Source organism: Cydia strobilella, chromosome 2 (assembly GCF_947568885.1).
Source record: "Cydia strobilella chromosome 2, ilCydStro3.1, whole genome shotgun sequence".
Taxonomy (NCBI): Eukaryota; Metazoa; Arthropoda; class Insecta; order Lepidoptera; family Tortricidae; genus Cydia; species Cydia strobilella.
Window position 1 is genome coordinate 26,276,760 of NC_086042.1, and position 21,550 is coordinate 26,298,309.

General features: G+C 39.0%; 1 protein-coding gene across 1 annotated transcript in view; it reads left to right on the plus strand.

Moving 5' to 3' along the window:
* Nucleotides 1–406: 406 nt before the first annotated feature.
* Nucleotides 407–21,550, plus strand: part of LOC134754561 (anoctamin-8-like) — a 37,486-nt gene continuing 16,342 nt past the window's right edge. Inside the window, exons 1-12 of the mRNA XM_063690879.1 lie at nucleotides 407–785; nucleotides 1,800–1,928; nucleotides 7,565–7,694; nucleotides 8,451–8,556; nucleotides 9,055–9,193; nucleotides 13,883–13,999; nucleotides 14,416–14,522; nucleotides 15,834–15,937; nucleotides 16,024–16,105; nucleotides 16,715–16,867; nucleotides 19,095–19,212; nucleotides 20,050–20,105. Coding sequence (XP_063546949.1) covers nucleotides 668–785; nucleotides 1,800–1,928; nucleotides 7,565–7,694; nucleotides 8,451–8,556; nucleotides 9,055–9,193; nucleotides 13,883–13,999; nucleotides 14,416–14,522; nucleotides 15,834–15,937; nucleotides 16,024–16,105; nucleotides 16,715–16,867; nucleotides 19,095–19,212; nucleotides 20,050–20,105 — 1,359 coding nt within the window. The 5' untranslated portion in view covers nucleotides 407–667. The remainder of the gene's footprint in view (nucleotides 786–1,799; nucleotides 1,929–7,564; nucleotides 7,695–8,450; nucleotides 8,557–9,054; nucleotides 9,194–13,882; nucleotides 14,000–14,415; nucleotides 14,523–15,833; nucleotides 15,938–16,023; nucleotides 16,106–16,714; nucleotides 16,868–19,094; nucleotides 19,213–20,049; nucleotides 20,106–21,550) is intronic.

The following is a 21,550-nucleotide window of genomic DNA, read 5'->3' on the forward strand; positions in this document are numbered from 1 at the left end:
ACTCTATGACATAAACCATAGAGGTATGATAATGTAGAGATGAAATGTGTGAGGGGCAGCAAATAACCCGACCAAATTACGTAGGTGGTTTCTGGTATGTTGTCAGGAATGTTAAAACGTGTTTTTGATTTTGTCGCATTGCGTATGTTCTGTCCCTCACGGTCGCACGGGTGCACATCTATATAAAATACTAGGTGTATATTAAATCACATTTAGAAACGAAACTAGGTGTATAGTCTAGGTACTAAAGTGTATGGTGGCGCCGCCTATTTACTGTTTTTTGCGGTCACTTTTTGATACATGAAGATTCATTTCCTTACCTCTACCTTCCATAACAATGGCGGCCAAAAATCAATTTAGAATGTGACATGAGATGACACTCATGACAGTCGGTCGAGTTCGAGGTTGCGGACTTGCGGAAGTTGCGGAGTTTTGTCGCAAAACAAAGCGAGTAAATAATATATCAAGTAAATAGAACACAACAGTTTCTGTGTTGAACCATTACGGCGGCATGGCAATCGACTTAGTTTTATTATAATGCTGTTTGTGCCGTGTTAATCCTCCGATGGTGCATTTTCTATGTTAATCGATGATGTAAGAAACTGAAGGTGTCATTAGTGCGTACTTTGTTATATTGTTTTGGGTGACTTGTGAGTGAGTTTGCGAGATGGAGGGCGAGGATGGGGGGATGGGGAGCCCGGGAGACGATTATGAGAGCAGTTCCCACTCTACGCCTCAGGAACACAAGTCGTTTGCTGAATTCGCGAAAGATAAATTGGACAGTGGTAAGCGATTCCGGCTTATTGGATTGTTTTTACCCCTTTCTATGTATGTTGTGTTAAACAGTTATTAATTGCCGATTGGATATGATATAATATATCTATGGCATTTGTTTCCATACAATAACTTATTATTTATCATTTTATTAGTAATTATGTAAAAATATTATTTCATTGATGTTTTTTTGTTAAGTACCCATTAACTTTGGGTACCCCAGATCTTGTTAGAGTACATTACTCTAGATACATTAGTAGTAATCTATTTTTATATCTTAATATAATATTTATCACTGCATGTTATATATAATTTCTGAACTTCATGCAAGACTTGTTAGAATTTGATTTCCACCAAAACATATTTTATGAATTCATTGTCAATAATTTTAATAACATAAGGTGCATAGAGTGAAGAATAAATAAAATAGCACACTATAAAAATAAATTGGCAGATGGTCAGACATTTAATAGAGATAATATTGTCTTCGGTTACCGCGTTAGTTACTAATGAAATAAAATTATGAAATTGGATTATTTTGCGTATATTGAATTTATACTACATCCCGAAGTTGCGAACCCTTTACAGCGTTCTTGGTCAACAGGTGACTGAAGAAAAACTACAATGTGCAAAACTATCCACATACAAAAACAATGAACCATAATAAACTATAAACTTTAAGGTTGGTTATACATGCAAAATCGGTTCATAAGGCGAGTCATACATTACAACTATTTTCAAGTAAGAAATTTTGCTAACCCTAATATTTTGTATGTATACCGTAGAGACACTTTTTGTTATTCTTTCTTGTCAGCTAGGAGAAAACAGTAGTAGATAAGTTATAAGTTATAACACACATTTTAATACATACAACCCTTAATGAAAATTACTTGTATCTACCATTAAAAATAATTATTTTAATGGTAGATACAAGTAATTTCACTACCATTAAAATATATCCATATTAGTGGATAGACTAATTAATACAACCAACTTGTAACGCTTCCTATATTTGTTGTAAACAGCTAGCAGGGAGCTGCGCCGCCGCCTCCCGATGGCGGGGCAACTGGGCGCCCATCTGATGCATCCCCGTCGCCTGCTGCTGCACTCTACCCATACTCAGTACACTGATGTGGTGCTCATTTTCCCTAAAGGTATGTATTGACTTCTATTGCCTGTTCAATTATGTATGTATGTATGTATGTATGTATATCTTTATTGTACAAAACACAAATATGGCACAGGATAGGCAGTACAAAGGCGAACTTATAGTCCTAGGTCCTACCTACTCAACTCAGAGGTTGGTGAAATGGTTGCATGGTGGTTTTCTAGTAGAAGGTCTAGAAGGATTCCTAATGTAGGATTAAATCCATACCCTGATATTCCAATGCCAATTTCTGGCAGGACTGGCCTAAAATACTCCAATTTCTTCTGGCAACATGGAGATCGTGAAATTCCTAGGCATTTTATAAAATATGAAAATCTTTGTCTGGTTCTGGGTCCCTGAGCCGATGGAGGCCGCTACGTGAGGCTCCTATTTCTGGACTGTTTGCCCTTTGGGCATCTGAAGCAACCGAACGAACCTATCCTACCTATCTATTGGTTTAATGTGTTTACTGTCAAACCATTACACAGGAACATTACGATCCGCCTGATCTTACGATCGGGCGCCGACACACGATTAAACCTATTTGTATAGTTTACCAATTTGTAGAGTTGACTGGCAGTTAGTTACTTAACTTTATTGAACACAAACAATAGTATAAAGGGACATAATGGATATAAATTTACTCTGGTATTGATGACAGACTAAACTTTAAATTGGTAGTTCCATTGTTTAACAATGTGAACGAAAAGGCATTTTCGTTAAACATTATACTTGTACGATCTTTTAAACGAAACTGAAAAGTTTGCCTTTTTGTGCATAATGCTTTAAAAGTTTGCCAAAGAGTACAGTTGCCAAACAATTTTTCTTGATCCAGTAATACAATGCTAGTTTTAAAACATGAGATTACCTTGACTCTTGTAATCTTTATTATTTTAGGCTATATGTCTGGCATCCATACTAATATTATAAATGCCAAAGTGTGTCTGTCTGTTACCTCTTCACGCTTAAACCGCTGAACCTTAAACCGTTGAAATTATACAGATAGTTTGAGTCCCGGGCAAGGACATAGGATACTTTTTATCGCAGAACTCACCCCTCAAGGGGGTGAAAAGGGGGGTGGAAATTTGTTTGAGGTATCAATATCTGCTGAACCGATTTAGAGAAACTTGGTATGGGGATAGTTTGAGCTGTGGGGCAGGTGTAAAAAATGGGGTGGAAATTTATAGAATGGACCAATTTGGGAGTGAAAAAAGGATGGAATTAAAAGCAGATTTGTAATTACTAATTCTACGCGGGCAAAAGCTAGTATGTTAATATGGGTAAAATTACAATGTAGTATCTACAACTTCAGATACACACATTCTTAGGGGAACATGGAATTTATATCCTTACGGGTGAACTTTTCTTGGCACCGAACCAAACATAAGTGTAGTTGTAGGCAGCATGTTCAATTTGGTTGTGCAATAAATTCAGTGCTAAGACCTAATAAAAACTTATATCCTCTTACTTAACCACTGATTGTGTCTATTTAGCGTAAATGTACCTATATAATCAAGGAAAGCGCGGTAATACCGTGAAAACTTATACCCCCAATTTGTCGAATATAAGTTTTTTTTTTGTACAATTTAATAGCGTGACCTGCCCTAATGTCAGCCAGCCTGACTTTGAATGATACGAGATAAGTGAACTATAGGTATGGAGTAAAGAGGAAGGCGGAGGACAGATAGCTCAGCCCAGGGCGCAAGAGCCCAGCTCTATGAATGATGATGATGATGTTGTTGATGAAGATTTCGCTCTGCGTTTTCTATCGCATGTATAACGGGAAGTGTAAGTATCTTTGCCGCTTCTTTCCGCCAACGCTCTGCGCGACATCGTTTCCATCTTCATCACTTAGATGGTTGGCACTGTTGGCAGTCCTCAACTGTGCGTTTCTTTAGAAACTCCCTGTCTCGCACAGCTAAACTGTGGAATGAACTGAAGCCTGCGGTATTTCCGGACCGATACGACCTTCAAGAAAAGAGCGATCATAAATGCCGGCAAAGCACTTGCTTGCTTATTATTATTATATTATTCGTTGCCTCGTTTGCCTCCCATATCATAAGTAATTTATGTATTAGGAGGAACGCTGTTGTAAGTATTAACTTATCGACTATGTCTTGTCTTATCTTATATCCTATCGGCATTGAGACACTAAACCTTGTTTTTAAATCCCAGATAAATTGACAGTTCGATTGCCCCAATTTGTCGAATATAACTATAACTTTACGCATTCTACCATAGAATTAGTTGCACGCGGCACGCACTACCTCATCTGGTATATCGTCCCATATCTTGACCAACCGATGCTTGAACGAGTTTAAATTCATTCCCTGTGTGCTCCCAATCCTGCTGAGCAGGGATACATATAGAAAAAACCAACGGATTCAAGTCTGGTGAAGATGCACCCCATTCTTGCCACGGTATAAAATCTGTCAAATTTGTTCGACACCAGTCATGAGTACGTTTAGCTTTGTGAGACGGGGCACTGTGTTGTTGAAAGCAATAATAGTCATCCCCATACAACTTTCGGATATTTTCTAGCGTATGACCCAATAGCGTATGCAACACGTGCTAAATATTATAGTCTTGGTTAATTTTTACTCCCCGATCAATGAACAGCAGTGGTAGTTACAAAAAATAATTTCAGCACCCTCATGCCACTAGCTTTTTCTGGGCATCTGTTCATCCATGATTTTTTTGTTTTTTGTAGGCCTTCAATCCAGGATCATGTCGTAATATACGTCTCATTGATCGTCAGGATATTTTCATATCTAAATGTTTTAGCTTAGCACGGTCGGAATTTTTGCTTGTATACATTGACAACGAGCTGGCGTTTCGCGTCCATGTTCAAAACAATATAAAAAACAATATATATCAATCTCACGTCTAGAAACCATAAAGACGTATACATTCTCGATTAATAAAAAATAATATATTTAAAAAAAGTTCCGCTATATTTAAGTAAAATGGCATTACAAAAGTAGGACACTTAATCTGCCCAACCCTGTAGTTTAAGCAACATTCGTATGTATTTTATGAAGCTATCAAGTCACATGATGTATTAGCTTGATGTGCTGCTGTAGTATTTGAATAAAATAAAATAAATAAACATAAGCATGTTGGATATCAAAAATATACGAAATCATTCAATAAATTTCATTCAAATTGGTTCTGCTATAGGTCCACCATATTTAACGGATCCGTGGATCCGAAAGATCCGGATCCTGTGACACGTTGGATCCGGATCTTATATTTGACGGATATCAGGATATTTCGGATATCCGGAACTAAAACCCTACACAAGGTACAATATGTGGTATTTTCTATAAAAAGGGACCTTATTGTCGATGGCGCTTACGCCATTATAAACGATGCTCCGAAATAAATACAATGCCGCGCGACGCTGTGCGGCGTAAGCGCCATCGACAATAAGGTCCCTTTTTATAGAAAATGCCCCATATTGCTTTCAATCCGCCTAACTTAAACTCAGTCGATTCCCAAGGCGTTGCACGTTCGGTAGCTCGAAACATTCAGTTGGCTATAATGTATCATATCTGTAGGCCGAGCACATGATTGGCGCGACAGTATCTCGCCGCGAGATACACTACCCGTCTTTTACTAACTGTATGAATTAAAGAGGGACGGGTAGTCTATGTCGCGGCGAGATACTCTCGCGCCAATCATGTGCTAGCCCGGCTGCAGTCTACAGCTACACACGTATCTAGACTAGATGCAATCATGGAATGCTGTATTTTAGTTTTGACACAATAACGTGTTATACAAGTTTGATCAGATGATCACGTAACCCTTACGATACCACTGTCTAATCAGTTGTACATATAAAAGGAAAATTTAAAAGGCTTTAGCTAGTCAATCACAAATAGGTTCGTCGACAAATTCCAGGAGATAAGTGATATTGCCTAAGCCTTAGACAATAACCTTATCTATTTAGGTCCTAATGCTTCTAGCCCTCTGTATATGAGTGGTTAACATCGCCTGCAAGCCCAAATTTAACATTGAAAACTCTCGCGTTTTCAACTCAAATTAAATCACATTTAAAATCGGGTCTCGATAGACCCGATTTTGAAACCTGTGTCGAAACGTCGGTATAAATAAAGGTAACAAAATAAATTCGAGATAGACCCGATTTTAAATGTGATTTAATATAAGTCCAAATTTTGGTGTAAAACGTTTGACTTACAAATTAGGTAGTTTATCTTTGAGAATTACTTCATCTTCTTCTTCTTCCTACCCTTATCCCACGTTATGTGGGGTCGGCACAACATGTTTTTCTCTTCCATTCTCCTCTATCTTTCGTCACCTCAGCACTCACTCCTTTCTTTCTCATATCCTCTTTCACACAATCCATCCATCGCTTTTTGGGTCTACCATACGCTCTCCGTCCATCAACATTCATCCCTAACATTCTTTTGTCTATATGGCATTCATCCCTCCTCATCACATGCCCATACCACGCTAACCTACTACTTAACCTACTACAACAATGTTGTTGTGCAACATGTAGTAATTTTCAAGTCAACTATTTCCCAACCCTCTAAGATTTCCCCAGGCGACGTCCCACAACATTTATTCATACGACTTAAACCACAATCGCAATTTAAATGACGCTGTGCATGTGAAGTCCTGAAGTGCTGAAGCTCTGAGTAGACAAAGAGTTAACCCGTAAATACATAAAAAAAATCACCCGGTATATTTTATACCTACTATTCTTCTTCTATTTATATGAATATGGGTACGGACTAATGTAGCAAGGATAACAAGTAGGTATCAAAGTCGACGCCTCTGTCAACTAACCAAACTACTGGGACAACATCCTTTATAGAACACCTACATGTCTTGTGTAGCTTTTGTAAACTAGTGCGGTACTTACTATCCATTCCCTATGGTCATAAAAAGTTATGATGTCGTGACATGGCTTCTAGGTTAATGGGTCCTTTACTGGACAAGTCAGTTAACGACACGACCCTTACGAGGGTTCAGATTGAAGCGAAATGCTTTCAGGGCCTTGCTGGATAAGCTATCACATCTATTGTGTGTGATATGTAATCATTGAATCGATATCAATAGGATGTATAATCCATTGAATGATTGATGATGGTTTGATTATGATGTGTATGTACCTATACATACATCTATATAAGTACCCATGGGTTGTTGTTTAATGTGAATACCAAATTAAAGTTATTACTCAACTTGTACATTGTGTTTGTCAGTTTAATCTTCCGATCTACATAAGGTGGTCCATCTGACGTATCAAGTTCGCATCGTATCGTAGGCCTTTTGATTACCTTAATACTTTCCGTGCATAGATGTCAAGAACTGAAATTTAATCAAAATAGGTACAGCGAGCTGCAAAATTGCATGGACCCATTATGAATGTGGGTGTAGTGTACAAACAAGTACCTATACTAACACGTATTTACTATGCCATGTAACATAATAGTGAACCGACCGATTCAAGATAGAAGGGGAACCGTGTGATGGGGATCAATCATTGCTGAGAAATTTGGGGGTGACATAGGGTTGACCTATGTTCAGCATTAGACGTCATTATACTGGTATCTTAAGATCTATATGATCGTAATGACTACTAAGTTAATAACCTTATATCTTGTCTCTCAGGTCTACCAGACAGCATGCTTCTATGGCTGCTGCAGAAACTACGCGGTAGCAGACCTCGCCTGCGTGTATGTGTGCGCCAACACGCATCTTCAGGCTGCTCGGCCTTCTACATCACCGCGGACGATGACGTGTGAGTCTCGCTCTCTCCCCAGCTGTTAGCGTGCGAATGATAAGGATGAGGATAGAATGCCCTGGCTGCATAAACTGTAGACAGGAGTAGAACTCTCCTGCGACTTCTACAATCAGTTCGCGGGCCGGACGTATCTGGCCTGGCGGGAACACCCCTGGTATCCCTAGCCGAGTTGTAATTTAGCGGATGAGTCTTCGAGTTGAGCTTTTGTTTTTGTTTTCAATTAACTATTAATTAATATACATATACCAAGCGCTCTACCCTGACAAGTCATCTCCTCAATGGAGTGGAAAGCCCAAGAGTATAGAGACATTTTGTAAACATACCAAATTTTTCTGGCTCTGACTTGATAGCGATTTAACGGTCAATACCTATTACCTATGCCTAATTGCCCAGTTCTATGTCATAGATCGCAAAGTTACGAATATATAGCCTTTTCTAATTCTAAATTGGTCGATCAATATGCAGTCCGATTTCTGTATCATATATCGTCTCCAAGCCGTTTTCGGCCACTGCGACTATACTTTCTACCGCAAATGTCGCAAGTGCGCTCTCAGGTGACTGACGTAGCCAATATTTGCAGCGAACGTGCGGTCACACTCGCTGCAGGTCAGCACCCCTGCGACGTAATTATATGTGATGGCCACAGATGGTCTGGTCTTTAGCTCGTCACCCTTACAGTCGAGTCCTGTCGAGGCTGATTTGTAAATACCTAACGAAGGTCTTAAACTTGTCTAATATGAATTTGTTTGGCAGGCTGTTACAAACGGCGGAAGAGGTGCACCTGCCGAAGCTGCTGAAGCCAGAATTCGGAGGTGGCTACAAGGAGTTTACTGTCCGGGACATGCACTGTTTTCAAAAGGTAATTCATAGAATTAGGTAGACCAGGTAAGCAAAAAATCTGCAAAAATTCTGCGGAGTATAAGTAAGGGCGTCCGCTAGATGGCGCAGGTGCACGGAGCGGGCGCACGCACGCGGGTGCCATTGTAGGTGAAATCCGTCATCCGCTTCGTGCAACCGCGCCAGCTAGCGGACGCTCTAAAAGAAGTATTATTGTGGTACGAGGACCTAAGGAAATTATGCTCATAACATAAATCGTGGTAAATACTCCTAGTTTGATAAATTTAAAAGTTGTTAAGACACAAAAGTGAAATATCAACCTAATCCGTTTTTGTTTTAATTTGTTTATCCCACCAAATAAGAATCTAGTGAGATCATGATCCGCAAGAGACGTATTTGTCTATTCCAAGGTTGTGTAAGTTGTGTTGTATTCAATCATGAGCATGACTCACTTCTATTGAGTTAACTAAACCGCCAATAAAATAAAACTGCTTTTCTGAAAGTTTTTTTTTGCCATCAGGGATCGTCAGCGGCGGAACTCCTCAACTCACAAGAGCGAGGGGCTCTAGTGAAGCACGTTTTAGAATCAGCCCGCGCAGAGCCGGGCGACGAACACGCACTGGAACCCGCGTTAACGCTGCGCCCTGGACAGAGTATTGGTAAGTGGACCTTGTTTATATAATGTTAAGGTCGAGTTTATTCCAACCAAGATACCGTGATGAAAGCTTAAAATCAAATCATTAGAGAAGCATCTATTGGAGTCGGTGCAAGCAGAGCCCTGGATAGAGCTTTTGTAAGTGGACCTTATTGATTGTAAAGCTTTAAGATCGAGTTTAGTTTACTTAGTCTTTGATAGTTCGTGAATTAATTTGTTTAATAACCCGGGTTAACCTAGGCTTCGTTTTTAATTGACTTTGAAACGGGAGACGTTTTACCGAAAAAAATCGTAAGTTAAATTAATATTATCAATTCTCCATTACTTAAAGGTTCTGTGAAAGAGATTTTGCGATAAGGCCGCCTTTTGGTTACCTCTGTCTATGTATTATGTTGTATTTCTTCGTAAATTTAATTTTAGGTTGTGCAATACAGAGGATTTGTATTGTATTGTAAAGTTCTTCAAATGATTTGCTTGCCTGTCTTCACACTTGGTAAAACCAAAGAGGATATAATAAGATAGAGTGGTACTGTCATAGTAAATTTTGTAACCACTGTAAATTCACTGCCATCTATCGACATACCTTAAAACTAAAAATGAAGATTTATAAAAAAAAAATACGTTAAAATGTATTTAAATATGGATAAATGATTTTTTATCTGCATTAATTATTTTTATATGATTTTGACCCATGTTCTTTCACTGATATGCGTTAAAATTATAAATAACAAACGAAACCGTCAACGCCCTCTATACGAGAGTAGGCCAAAATTAGTGGCACCATCTGATCGAGAATCAAATTTTCGTGATTTTCGAGCCACGTTTTTTCATTAGACTGTATCCATTTATTACGGAGTTATATCTATCTTTGGTAAAACCTTTGCAAAGTTCAGTTACGATAAGGTACCCTTTACTTTCTGTCTTTGAAAAAGGTCACGGCCGTCGTCTTCTTAATAGGGCAGTCATTACACTCCCTTGAAATAGAACACTGAAATAGGACACACTTTGGCAGAGTGCCATTTTAAGGCGGTTCCCTGAGCCAGAAGGCGAAAAATCTCCTTACATGATCATCTTTTTCTAAGAGGCGTTGATATTAGTAAACGTGGAAAAAATATATGTAGTTCTTGACTATATTATCTTTAATAACATAGCTTCCGATACACGAATTATGACACTTCGCTCGATACAATTGATTCCCAAAGTAACCTCTAACTCGGACTTTTAATCCAACTTTACTAGATTATTTATTATGTGATACTATAAACAAAAAAAGAAGAAAAAACAATCTTAACTTAAATAGTAATTTCATAGCTTTCGAATTTCGATATTGTAAGGTAACGTTTTTAAAATAAATAAAAATCGACAAAATTCGATTAAAATTGACACTTGGCGTGCATTATCTTTCCCGTTCTTTCTTGCGAAATGTGACAGTGACAGCGGCAAACCGATGGAACGGCCTTAAGTCGTAAGCAAGTAGCAAGCAGCATACAAGCATTGGGGAGCATTATAATTTTACGTATGTATGTACTTATGTGGGTATTTTTAGTGTCCGGTGTTCCAACGTGAAATCTACCGCTGACCCATTTTTGGTGTTCCTTCAGCAGCGTAAATATAAATATAGATAGACGAAGCTCTCAATATATTTTTGACTTCGAAAAACGGTCCATATTGGTGACACTTAGCTGACGCATATCACCATAGAGTAACTTATACTAGAGCGGTACTGTCATAGTAAATTTTGTAACCCCAGTAAATTCACTGCCATCTGTCGACACACTTTAAAACTGAAAATAAATATTTATAAAAATACGATATAATGTATTTAAATATGGATAAATGATTTTTTTTATTTGCATTAATTATTTTTATCATTTTTACCCATGTTCTTTCACTGATATGCGTTAAAATTGTTAAATAACAAACGAAACCATCAACGCCATCTATACGACTGTAGGCCAAAGCTAGTAGCGCCCTCTGAACGAGAATCAAATTTTCTTGATTTTCGAGGCACGTTTTTTCCTTAGACTGTATCCATCTATTACGGAGTTATATCTATCTTTGATATCACTGAATGTTATCCCTTCACCATAAATATGCTCTGTCCGTAGTTTTTAATACTACCCAATACACCATTTCCCGTTATTTAATAAGAGTTGTGATTGGTCACTGAAAATTTTGAATGGCAAAAATAAAATTTTATATGTCAATCATTTTGCGTGGCATAAAAAATTTCGTAGGCTAGGTACCTGTTATACAGCCACATCTCAAAATTTATGATTATTTCAGATTAGATCTTAAAAAACCGGCCAAGTGCGAGTCGGACTCGCGCACCGAGGGTTCCGTACTTTTTAGTATTTGTTGTTATAGCAGCAACAGAAATACATCATCTGTGAAAATTTCAACTATCTAGCTATCATTGTTCATGAGATACAGCCTGGTGACAGACAGACGGCCAGAGGCCAGACGGACAGCGGAGTCTTAGTAATAGGGTCCCGTTTTTACCCTTTGGGTACGGAACTCTAATAAAAAATAATAAAGTTAAGTACTTATCCTTTGAAAATGTTGGTGTCCAAGTGGCCGTATAGCAGGCAGCATACGATTTTTTAGCTCTAGATAGACTTCCTTAGGTATTCTAGTTCGTTGTTGTCATCTGTTCCAACGTAATGATAAGATAAGATAAGATAAGATAATATTTATTGTATAACTGTGTACAGAGATGTTGGCAATAATACATTTAGGATGCAACAGTTTGTCCATCACGGACGTACAATGAATGAATGTGAAATCTACTGACCCATTTTTGGTTTTCCGATTTACTTTTCAAAATTAGGGCGTTGTTTCACAATCAGGTCAAAAGTTCGAATGCCGAACGGTATACGACTCACGACTCTTACCTAACCAAACGAATTTAGGAAATATGGTCCTTAGCGTTATGTGGCGTTCTTTGATAGCGTGTTTTCCATCATCCGTTTCAAAAAGGTTATAATTATGTAAAAGGTTAAATCTCCGTAGTCAAACACCCTTTTGTAATTCTTTAGCAAACTAAGCTTTTGTTGTCTTGGCCGGTGTGCTTTTTTTGTTTGACTTGGCATAACAATTACGCATGGTTTTGTGATAATTCGTATCACTAATACTTGTCATCAGGGCTGTGAAGTAGTAATAACAGTTTATCAATTTACTATTTACACCGGCGAGCGTGTATGAGGAATGTTATGAAAGTGAAGGAAGCGAAAGAGGTATGTCAGGATCGTAGCAAGTTGAAATCCGTGGTCTCTGCCTACCCCTCCGGGAAATAGGCGTGATTATATGTATGTATGTATTTATAGGTACACTTAATTATAGGAGTCAATGTTATTTTTTTTTTCATAATTGTGTGCCTCTTCAGGCATAAACCGCTGAACCGATTTATTTGTGAGTCCCGGGGAAGGACATAGGGTACTTTTTATCCCAGAACTCACCCCTAAAGGGGGTGAAAATGGGGGTGGAAATTTGTATGGGGAATTAATAACCGCTGAACCGATTTAGATGAAACTTGGTATGGGGGTAGTTTGAGCTGTAGGGAAGAATGCATAATAATTTTTATCCCCGAAACCATCCCTAAAGAGTGTAAAAAATGGGGTGGAAATTTCTAGAGTAGATCAATTTGGGGGTGAAAAAAAGGATGGATTAAAATAGATTTGTTTAAAAATTAAGGTATGTACCCAAATTACACGCAGACGAAGTCGCCGGCAAAAGCTAGTGATATCGTAAAGCTAGAAATTGCAGAAATCCATTTCATTTCGAACCGGCTGTTTCCCTGTTTCCAAACTAAATTAAATACACTACACTGCCTGAAATTTCTTGTAGAAGTTAATGCTTCAAGTGTTAAAATTCGCTACGTTGACGAGATGAGTTGAAACTTCGTCGCTAAGCATAAAAAGGTTCGAACAACCAAGGAGAAAGTGATTTTCAACTCTGTGTCTAAAGTTGTAAGATCGAAATTGTATTGTTTCTAAAATGTTCATTAAACAATATTAGTACTAGCTCAAGAGGCACTCTTGTTCTTCAAAAGTTCTCTGCGTAGCTTTTTGACGGTTTTCAGGGTACTTATTACACGCGGTATTATAAGCCTACTTGAATAATGTCGATATATCTAACTACTTTTGTAGAGCGAGACATATATACATTTTTTTTCTCAAACTCAAATATTACTAGGGAATTTTCAGAAAAAAGTCTACCTAACGTTGTTAAATTGACGCCTGATGTCGCCGAGGGCCGCGAGTTCAAATATCGCATGACACGGTAAAATGTTCCATTGCTTCCTTTATGTCAATAGTTATTTGTGCAACAAGAGAGGAAAGTTGGTTTTTCTTGCGAGTGTTTATTTTGAGTCCCGAAAAAGCGAAAGATTCTATGATTCTAAGTTAGAATCTTGAGCGTAGCGAGGGACTCAAAAACACTTTGCTCTCGCGTTGCACACATAATTTTTCACCTCAGTAGTGAGAACATATTAAAGGTTAAAATGTATTTCGAATTACACAGAATAATACAGACAAAAAAAAAGTAATAAAAGTATGAAGTGGCAGTTCATGGCCTTCACTAAATTAAAAAGCTGCTTTGTTTCACTCCCTGGAGTGAGGAAAGTCGCACTCCAGGCAGTGACGAAAGTAGGCTTGTTCGAGCTGCTGAGGTGAAAAAGCTGTGTTTGTTGTAGTGCCGGCGTGCGTATCCCGAGGTGTAGTGCAGGGCATGTTTCCGCTGCACGAGCGAGGAGCCCTCGAGAACCTGAGACGCAAATGGGTGAAAACGCTCTTCGCGCCGCAGCCTTTAGGTAAGTCACTATTCAAAACTATGACCAATTAACCACCGCGGTATGTACCGCCGAACGGGCTAATTCTGGCTTGCGGATTGCTACTAAAGGCGCTGTATGTGTCGCGCCTGCATTAAACCGCCACGGCTGCTGAAGTGGTGGAGTACGTACACCAGACCGGTTACACGCTGAGGGTGTTCCAGCTTCGATCGGGCCACTACGCGTGCACTACCTCTTTTGTGGTGCGCGTCGCGTCAGTACGTGTATTTCTTGCGCGAGACAATAGTCTGTCTTCGCCTTATCGTTGCTGATAGGACTGTTGTCTTAAACCGTAAAAAGGACCGTAAATGCCAAGAAAGTGGCACAATTAACATTTGGAAACAAAAGCGGATAATTTAAGTTCTTGTTTGTTAACTATTGTATTGTTTGTTTTGCAGATGAAATAAGCGAATACTTTGGAGTAAAAATAGCAATGTACTTCGCTTGGCTGGGGCACTATACGCGTGCGCTGACTGTCCCTGCCGTCGTCGGGTTCGTCTTCTGGGTGAGCTCACAAAAATATACGAATTTCGCATTTTTACCCAAATATGTAGTATAATGTAACACACAGTCGTATTCTGATTTTAATAACAGGTTATGAATTAGATCTAGATTAGTTGTGAATCTGATTTGTCAGTGTCAAAAGTGCCGTTTTTTGTTGAAGAAATTTCACTTTTGACACTGTCGGATCCGATCCATAACTAATCCAGATCAAATTACGGTAACTTTGCAGTGACTTGGAAGTAACAATGCATATTCCATAAAAGTGCCATACTTTACGTCGCACTTGGCATCCAGAAACTTAGCGTGGTCCGTCTATTAGATTGCTGCTTTTCAAGTCAGGCAAAAAGTTAATGCTCATAGTCATACTACGAAGATCATTCAAATCACCATTTCTGGCATTGTTATATTTCTGAAACTGCTGATATAAATTATCTGCTGCTGCTTTTTGGCTCTTCTGAAAGTTTATCTTTTCCGCTTTTTAGGGTTTCGTACTTCAAAAGGAAAAAACGGAACCCTTATAGGATCACTCGTGCGTCTGTCTGTCTGTCTGTCTGTCCGTCTGTCACAGCCTATTTTCTCCGAAACTACTGGACCAATTAAGTTGAAATTTGGTATACATATGTAAGTTTGTGACCCAAAGACGAACATGTAACGTAAACAAATGAATTTTAAACATGGCCACTTTTGGGGGGTAAATGTGAATATTAAAAAATAAAGTTTTTCAAACTACATCGTGTTACATATCAAATGAAAGAGCCCACTGTGGGAATCTCAAATATATTTTTTTTATAATTTTAGAATAAACAATTTAGAAGATATTCAAGAAAATAGGCAAAAAATGACCATTCCGCCCCCTTTATCTCCGAAACTACTGGGTCTAAAATTTTGAAAAAAATACACAAAATAGATCTTTACCTATAGATTACAGGAAAACCTATTAGAAATGTGCAGTTAAGCGTGAGTCGGGCTTAATTACTTAGTTTTTGATCCGACCCCTACGGGTTTCTTAAAGACATTTCACTCACGTTTCACATAAAAAATACATTGTTTAAAATGTGTAATGTACGGAACTCTTGGAACGCGAGTCCGACTCGCACTTGGCCGGTTTTTCTAAAGTATTATTTGGTTTTAAGGTTTATATACATTTTTAGTTTTTATTATAAAATACATTAGCTTTAAAAAAATTACAAGCCAATTTCAAAGGTTTTCTTCTTGTAGTGAGCTCCAGATTTGTATTTTTTAATTCGAAACCTGACTTCTACTCCTAATATAGGAACGAATACATTCATTAAACGTGTATTTTCGATTTCAGATTTGGTTGGGCACTGCCAATGAAAATTGGAAGGATATCGCCCACGTTTTATTTTCGTTGTTCAACGTACTGTGGGCCTGCGTTTATTTGGAGACATGGAAGAGGTAATGTGATAAAATACAATTTAAATATAATATAGGGAGAATATACTATATTTTAGAATTTTAGACAGTAATATAAATATTTTCAGGTATTCAAACGCGCTGGCATATAAATGGGGAACATTGGATCAGAGATCGGAACTTTTAGTGGAGCCGAGGCCTTTATTTCAAGTAAATATATAACCTATATGATATTTTAATAATGTTGTGATAGTGTGTCATAATTTTAGTTATTTTTCTGATAATCCTACCTATCTTCGTTTTTGACAGCCTATAATATTATTATACAATATAATTAATAACATATAGAATTCTTATTGTCTATCAAAACTTGTGTTAGACAGCGGATTGTTACAAATAATGTTGTTGTGTGTACAAATAACTACCAAATTACACGATTTTTTAGGGTTCCGTACCCAAAGGGTAAAAACGGGACCCTATTACTAATACTCCGCTGTCCGTCTGTCTGTCACCAGGCTGTTACGAAGCGTGATAGCTAGACAGTTGAAATTTTCACAGATGATGTATTTCTGTTCCCGCTATAACAACAAATACTAAAAAGTACGGAACCCTCGGTGCGCGAGTCCGACTCGCACTTGGCCGGTTTTTTTTTCGTGCTCGCTCGCCTTAATTACTTATTATTTCCCGGAGCAGACGTGAGCCGTGCGCGCACAAATAATCGAGTGATATAGCACTGTCCATACCTTTATTAATCGGCATTACATTAGAAAAAAATGTGTCATGTATGCCCAATTTTGACCTAAAATGTTCTTTCGTCAGGGAGAAATGTCAACAAGCCCAGTAACCGGGCGGCCCGAGCCCGAATACCCGCCATGGAAACGTAGATTGTGGCGGCACGGCGTTTCCTTCCCGGTCACTCTGCTGTGCCTAGTGGTCGCTACTGTCATCACCTTCACACTGCTGCACATGCAGGTATAGTAGAGCGAGACCACGAGCCCAGTAACCGGGCGGCCCGAGCCCGAATACCCGCCATGGAAACGTAGATTATGGCGGCACGGGGTGTCCTTCCCGGTCACTCTGCTGTGCCTAGTGGTCGCTACTGTCATCACCTTCACACTGCTGCACATGCAGGTATAGTAGAGCGAGACCACAAGCCCAGTAACCGGGCGGCCCGAGCCCGAATACCCGGCATGGACACGTAGATTTTAGCGGCACGGCGTTTCCTTCCCGGCCACTCTGCTGTGCCTAGTGGTCGCTACTGTCATCACTTTCACACTGCTACACATGCAGGTATAGTAAAGCGAGACCACAAGCCCAGTCACCGGGCGGCCCGAGCCCGAATACCCGGCATGGAAACGTAGATTTTAGCGGCACGGCGTTTCCTTCCCGGCCACTCTGCTGTGCCTAGTGGTCGCTACTGTCATCACTTTCACACTGCTACACATGCAGGTATAGTAAAGCGAGACCACAAGCCCAGTCACCGGGCGGCCCGAGCCCGAATACCCGGCATGGAAACGTAGATTTTAGCGGCACGGCGTTTCCTTCCCGGCCACTCTGCTATGCCTAGTGGTCGCTACTGTCATCACTTTCACACTGCTACACATGCAGGTATAGTAAAGCGAGACCACAAGCCCAGTCACCGGGCGGCCCGAGCCCGAATACCCGGCATGGAAACGTAGATTTTAGCGGCACGGCGTTTCCTTCCCGGCCACTCTGCTATGCCTAGTGGTCGCTACTGTCATCACTTTCACACTGCTACACATGCAGGTATAGTAAAGCGAGACCACAAGCCCAGTCACCGGGCGGCCCGAGCCCGAATACCCGGCATGGAAACGTAGATTTTAGCGGCACGGCGTTTCCTTCCCGGCCACTCTGCTATGCCTAGTGGTCGCTACTGTCATCACTTTCACACTGCTACACATGCAGGTATAGTAAAGCGAGACCACAAACCCAGTCACCGGGCGGCCCGAGCCCGAATACCCGGCATGGAAACGTAGATTTTAGCGGCACCGCGTTTCCTTCCCGGCCACTCTGCTATGCCTAGGGTCGCTACTGTCATCACTTTCACACTGCTACACATGCAGGTATAGTAAAGCGAGACCACAAGCCCAGTCACCGGGCGGCCCGAGCCCGAATACCCGGCATGGAAACGTAGATTTTAGCGGCACGGCGTTTCCTTCCCGGCCACTCTGCTGTGCCTAGTGGTCGCTACTGTCATCACTTTCACACTGCTACACATGCAGGTATAGTAAAGCGAGACCACAAGCCCAGTCACCGGGCGGCCCGAGCCCGAATACCCGGCATGGAAACGTAGATTTTAGCGGCACGGCGTTACCTTCCCGGCCACTCTGCTATGCCTAGTGGTCGCTACTGTCATCACTTTCACACTGCTACACATGCAGGTATAGTAAAGCGAGACCACAAGCCCAGTCACCGGGCGGCCCGAGCCCGAATACCCGGCATGGAAACGTAGATTTTAGCGGCACGGCGTTTCCTTCCCGGTCACTCTCCTCCTCCGGTGGTTGCTACTGTCATCTCTTTCACACTGTTGCACATGCAGGTATACCTAGACTTTTACTATTATCCTGTCAAACTTATTGTTTGACACGAGTAGATAAAACAGAGCTCCAGCTTCCAGTCAACTTCAGTAGCACCGTATAAAAATATCTGATACAATCTTACACTACAAAACCGGTTACTTTGTATGGACATTTCCATTCAAGAGACTCGTGATCATTACTTGCTTGACTCCTTAGTTAGAGTGCCTGATTGTAGGTTCAAACGCCAGCTAGCACCAATAAGTTCAAAAATTGTTCGAAATTTATATTGCAGTTTCATTTTGATGAAGAAAAACATCGTGAATATCCCTGTGTATAACGTACATATATCCCTTTAAAACGAAGATCTAAGAAGTCTTAGTTTTCTTTGTTTTTAGGGATCTTGTCTAATTAAATAAAAGTTAAAATTACATGAAATAAAACTATGAAAACGGATTATATCGCGTATATTGAATTTATAATACATCCCGACGTTTCGAACTCTTTACAGCGTTCGTGGTTAACGGGTGTGTCTGTTATTTCATGAGTAACTATCGCGGTAACCGAAGACAATATTAAAATTACATGTTAAAATAAGGCCATTTGGGACCCAGGAGAATAAGATTTGATGAAATTGAAAACAAGTGTTTTTTTTTTTGCAGGATTGGTGGGAAAACAAAATAGGTTATTTTAATTTTATGCCCCGGGCATTCTTGGCCATCATAATATTTTTGGAGGAGGAGGCCTACGCCCGGATAGCGAGGTGGCTCAACGACAAAGGTACGATGGAATGTTGTCCTAGCGATTTTGTTTTTTTGGAGATTATGTATGAGTACCCACACTCATTTTTAGTATGAAGTACTTGAAATCACAATTTTAAAAATATTTGATTAGTCCGTCTTACTGTTGCTATTTTGTAATCCTGAAGTGATTTAGATAGGCACTGTTAGCAATATGTATAGTTAACCTTCAGAAAAAAGGGCAAGGCAATCTTTAAGATTGCATTTACTCAAGAAATTCGGACTATTGCTCGGCCGGGTGATCTAGCTGTTATGATGTATTGGGATTTACAGTAAACGAAATAGGTTCATTCTATTTCTACATTTTTCCACTGGCATTAAAGTGCATCATAAAAATTATGGAAATTGGTAAATGTAATGTGGATATTCATACATATCTCGACTGTTTGGTTTTTTGTTTGGAATTCATTTGAAAGTGTGGAATTGTTCGATTTTACCTCAAAATTAATGTGATATTACTACCTTATCTTACCTAATAGATTACTGTATCTTATAGATTTAAAATATTTATGCATGATATTAAACTATACTTTGTCTGCGATTCTCATTTCTTTTAAATTCAGTTTAGTTATTACAAAATTAGCACCAATTTACAATATACTCTGTATCCTAAATTTAGTTCTAAGTAGTTTAACTAAATGGTACTTAGTACTTAGTTTTTACTGATTTAGCTAGTAAGTAATCTACATATAATTAGAGGGAAACTTATAGCGTATAATTTTCTTTTTATTGCTTACCAAATGGGAATGGACGTCAAAAAAAAAAACAAATATAATGGTAACACTGAAATGACACATCCCGATTTTGTTTTGAACAGAAAACTATCGTCTCGAGACAAAGTATGAGAACCATCTGATTGTGAAAATAGCATTGGTTTGTATAAACGCTGTAAACTAAACGCCATGCTAAAGACGAGCTAAATCACCACGCTTTGCTTGACATAGACAATGAAAGGTTATTAACAGATATATCATTTAATGCACAGGGTTTCTGGCGGAGCACGCGGTTTTTTTGTGCATGATTCTGGCCTCATTTTGATTGGTTTATAATATTTTTAACGTTTCTGTTATTGTTAGACACACAAGGATTAATTGATGATATTGGAATTTTGCTTCAGATGCATAATAATACATACATTAACATTCCGTTAATGAATGACTGAATATAAATTAATATATTAAACTTTAAAAAATGATTTTAATTTAGGTTACATAGCGAACCCTGGTCTCTCCCTAGTGAGCTGTGGTAAAAGGAGGATGATGATGATCAGTTTGAATTACCATTTAGTAGAGATGCCACGAATATTCGGCAACTATTCGGTATTCGACCTATTCGGCCACTTTGCCGAATATTCGGTATTCGACAAAGTGGCCTACCATTCGGCCGAACACCGAATGTCTCTTACGCCTACCTAAAAAAATAAATTACACAGTAAAGAATAATCGCAAAGTTAATGTTTAAAATGTTTTCTTGGAAAGTTGTTAAATAAGAAGACTGTTTTTTTGAGCATTTGTTGATTACTAATAATTTTATTTTTATCACGGTTTCGATTTTATTGACTCTGAGAATACAGTCACTAGTTCTGAGTAACAAAAAATTAATCTTAGCAAACGCTGTACTATGTTGGCGAACAGTTTTCAGTAGTTTTCATAATAAATGTGACTCAAAATGTGCAAATGTTGTGCCGAATATTCGGCGCTTCGGCCGAGAGATGGGCCGAATATTCGGTTTTCGGCCAAAACCACTATTCGGGGCCTCTCTACCATTTAGAAAACAATTTTTAACAATTAGTGTAGAAAAATAGTGACACTGATGATTTTCAGTAAGAGAATCTATTAATATTTTTGAAATCGTTGTTCGTTTACAATCAAAACCAGGCCAAAAACATCTTAAAAACGCTTACTAAATTTAGCATGCAAATTATAATCGGTAAATATAGCTTTGTAAAAAAACCTTAAGAGTCTCCGCCAAGCTCGGCAGAATTTCACCTTCCCATACAAACCATCCGTTCCGTTCTCATTTTAAAACTACGTGTTGGATTGTAATAAAACTTTGCTCATACAATGATATGAGGTATATCTCGGTCTGAAATTAGTTTATACAGCTCTAGTATATAAAACAATCAAAATAGAGCAAAAACAAGTTTTGTATGAAAAATTTAAATTCGATGTATTTTTTTACTATGGTATCTGAAGCTACATAAACTAATTTCAGACCTAGATATGCCTTATCCTATTGTAAGCACTAAGTTTCAGAGCAATGTTGCTAGTCGTTTTAAAATGAGAGCGTAATTATTACGTTCGTATGGAGAACCTAGC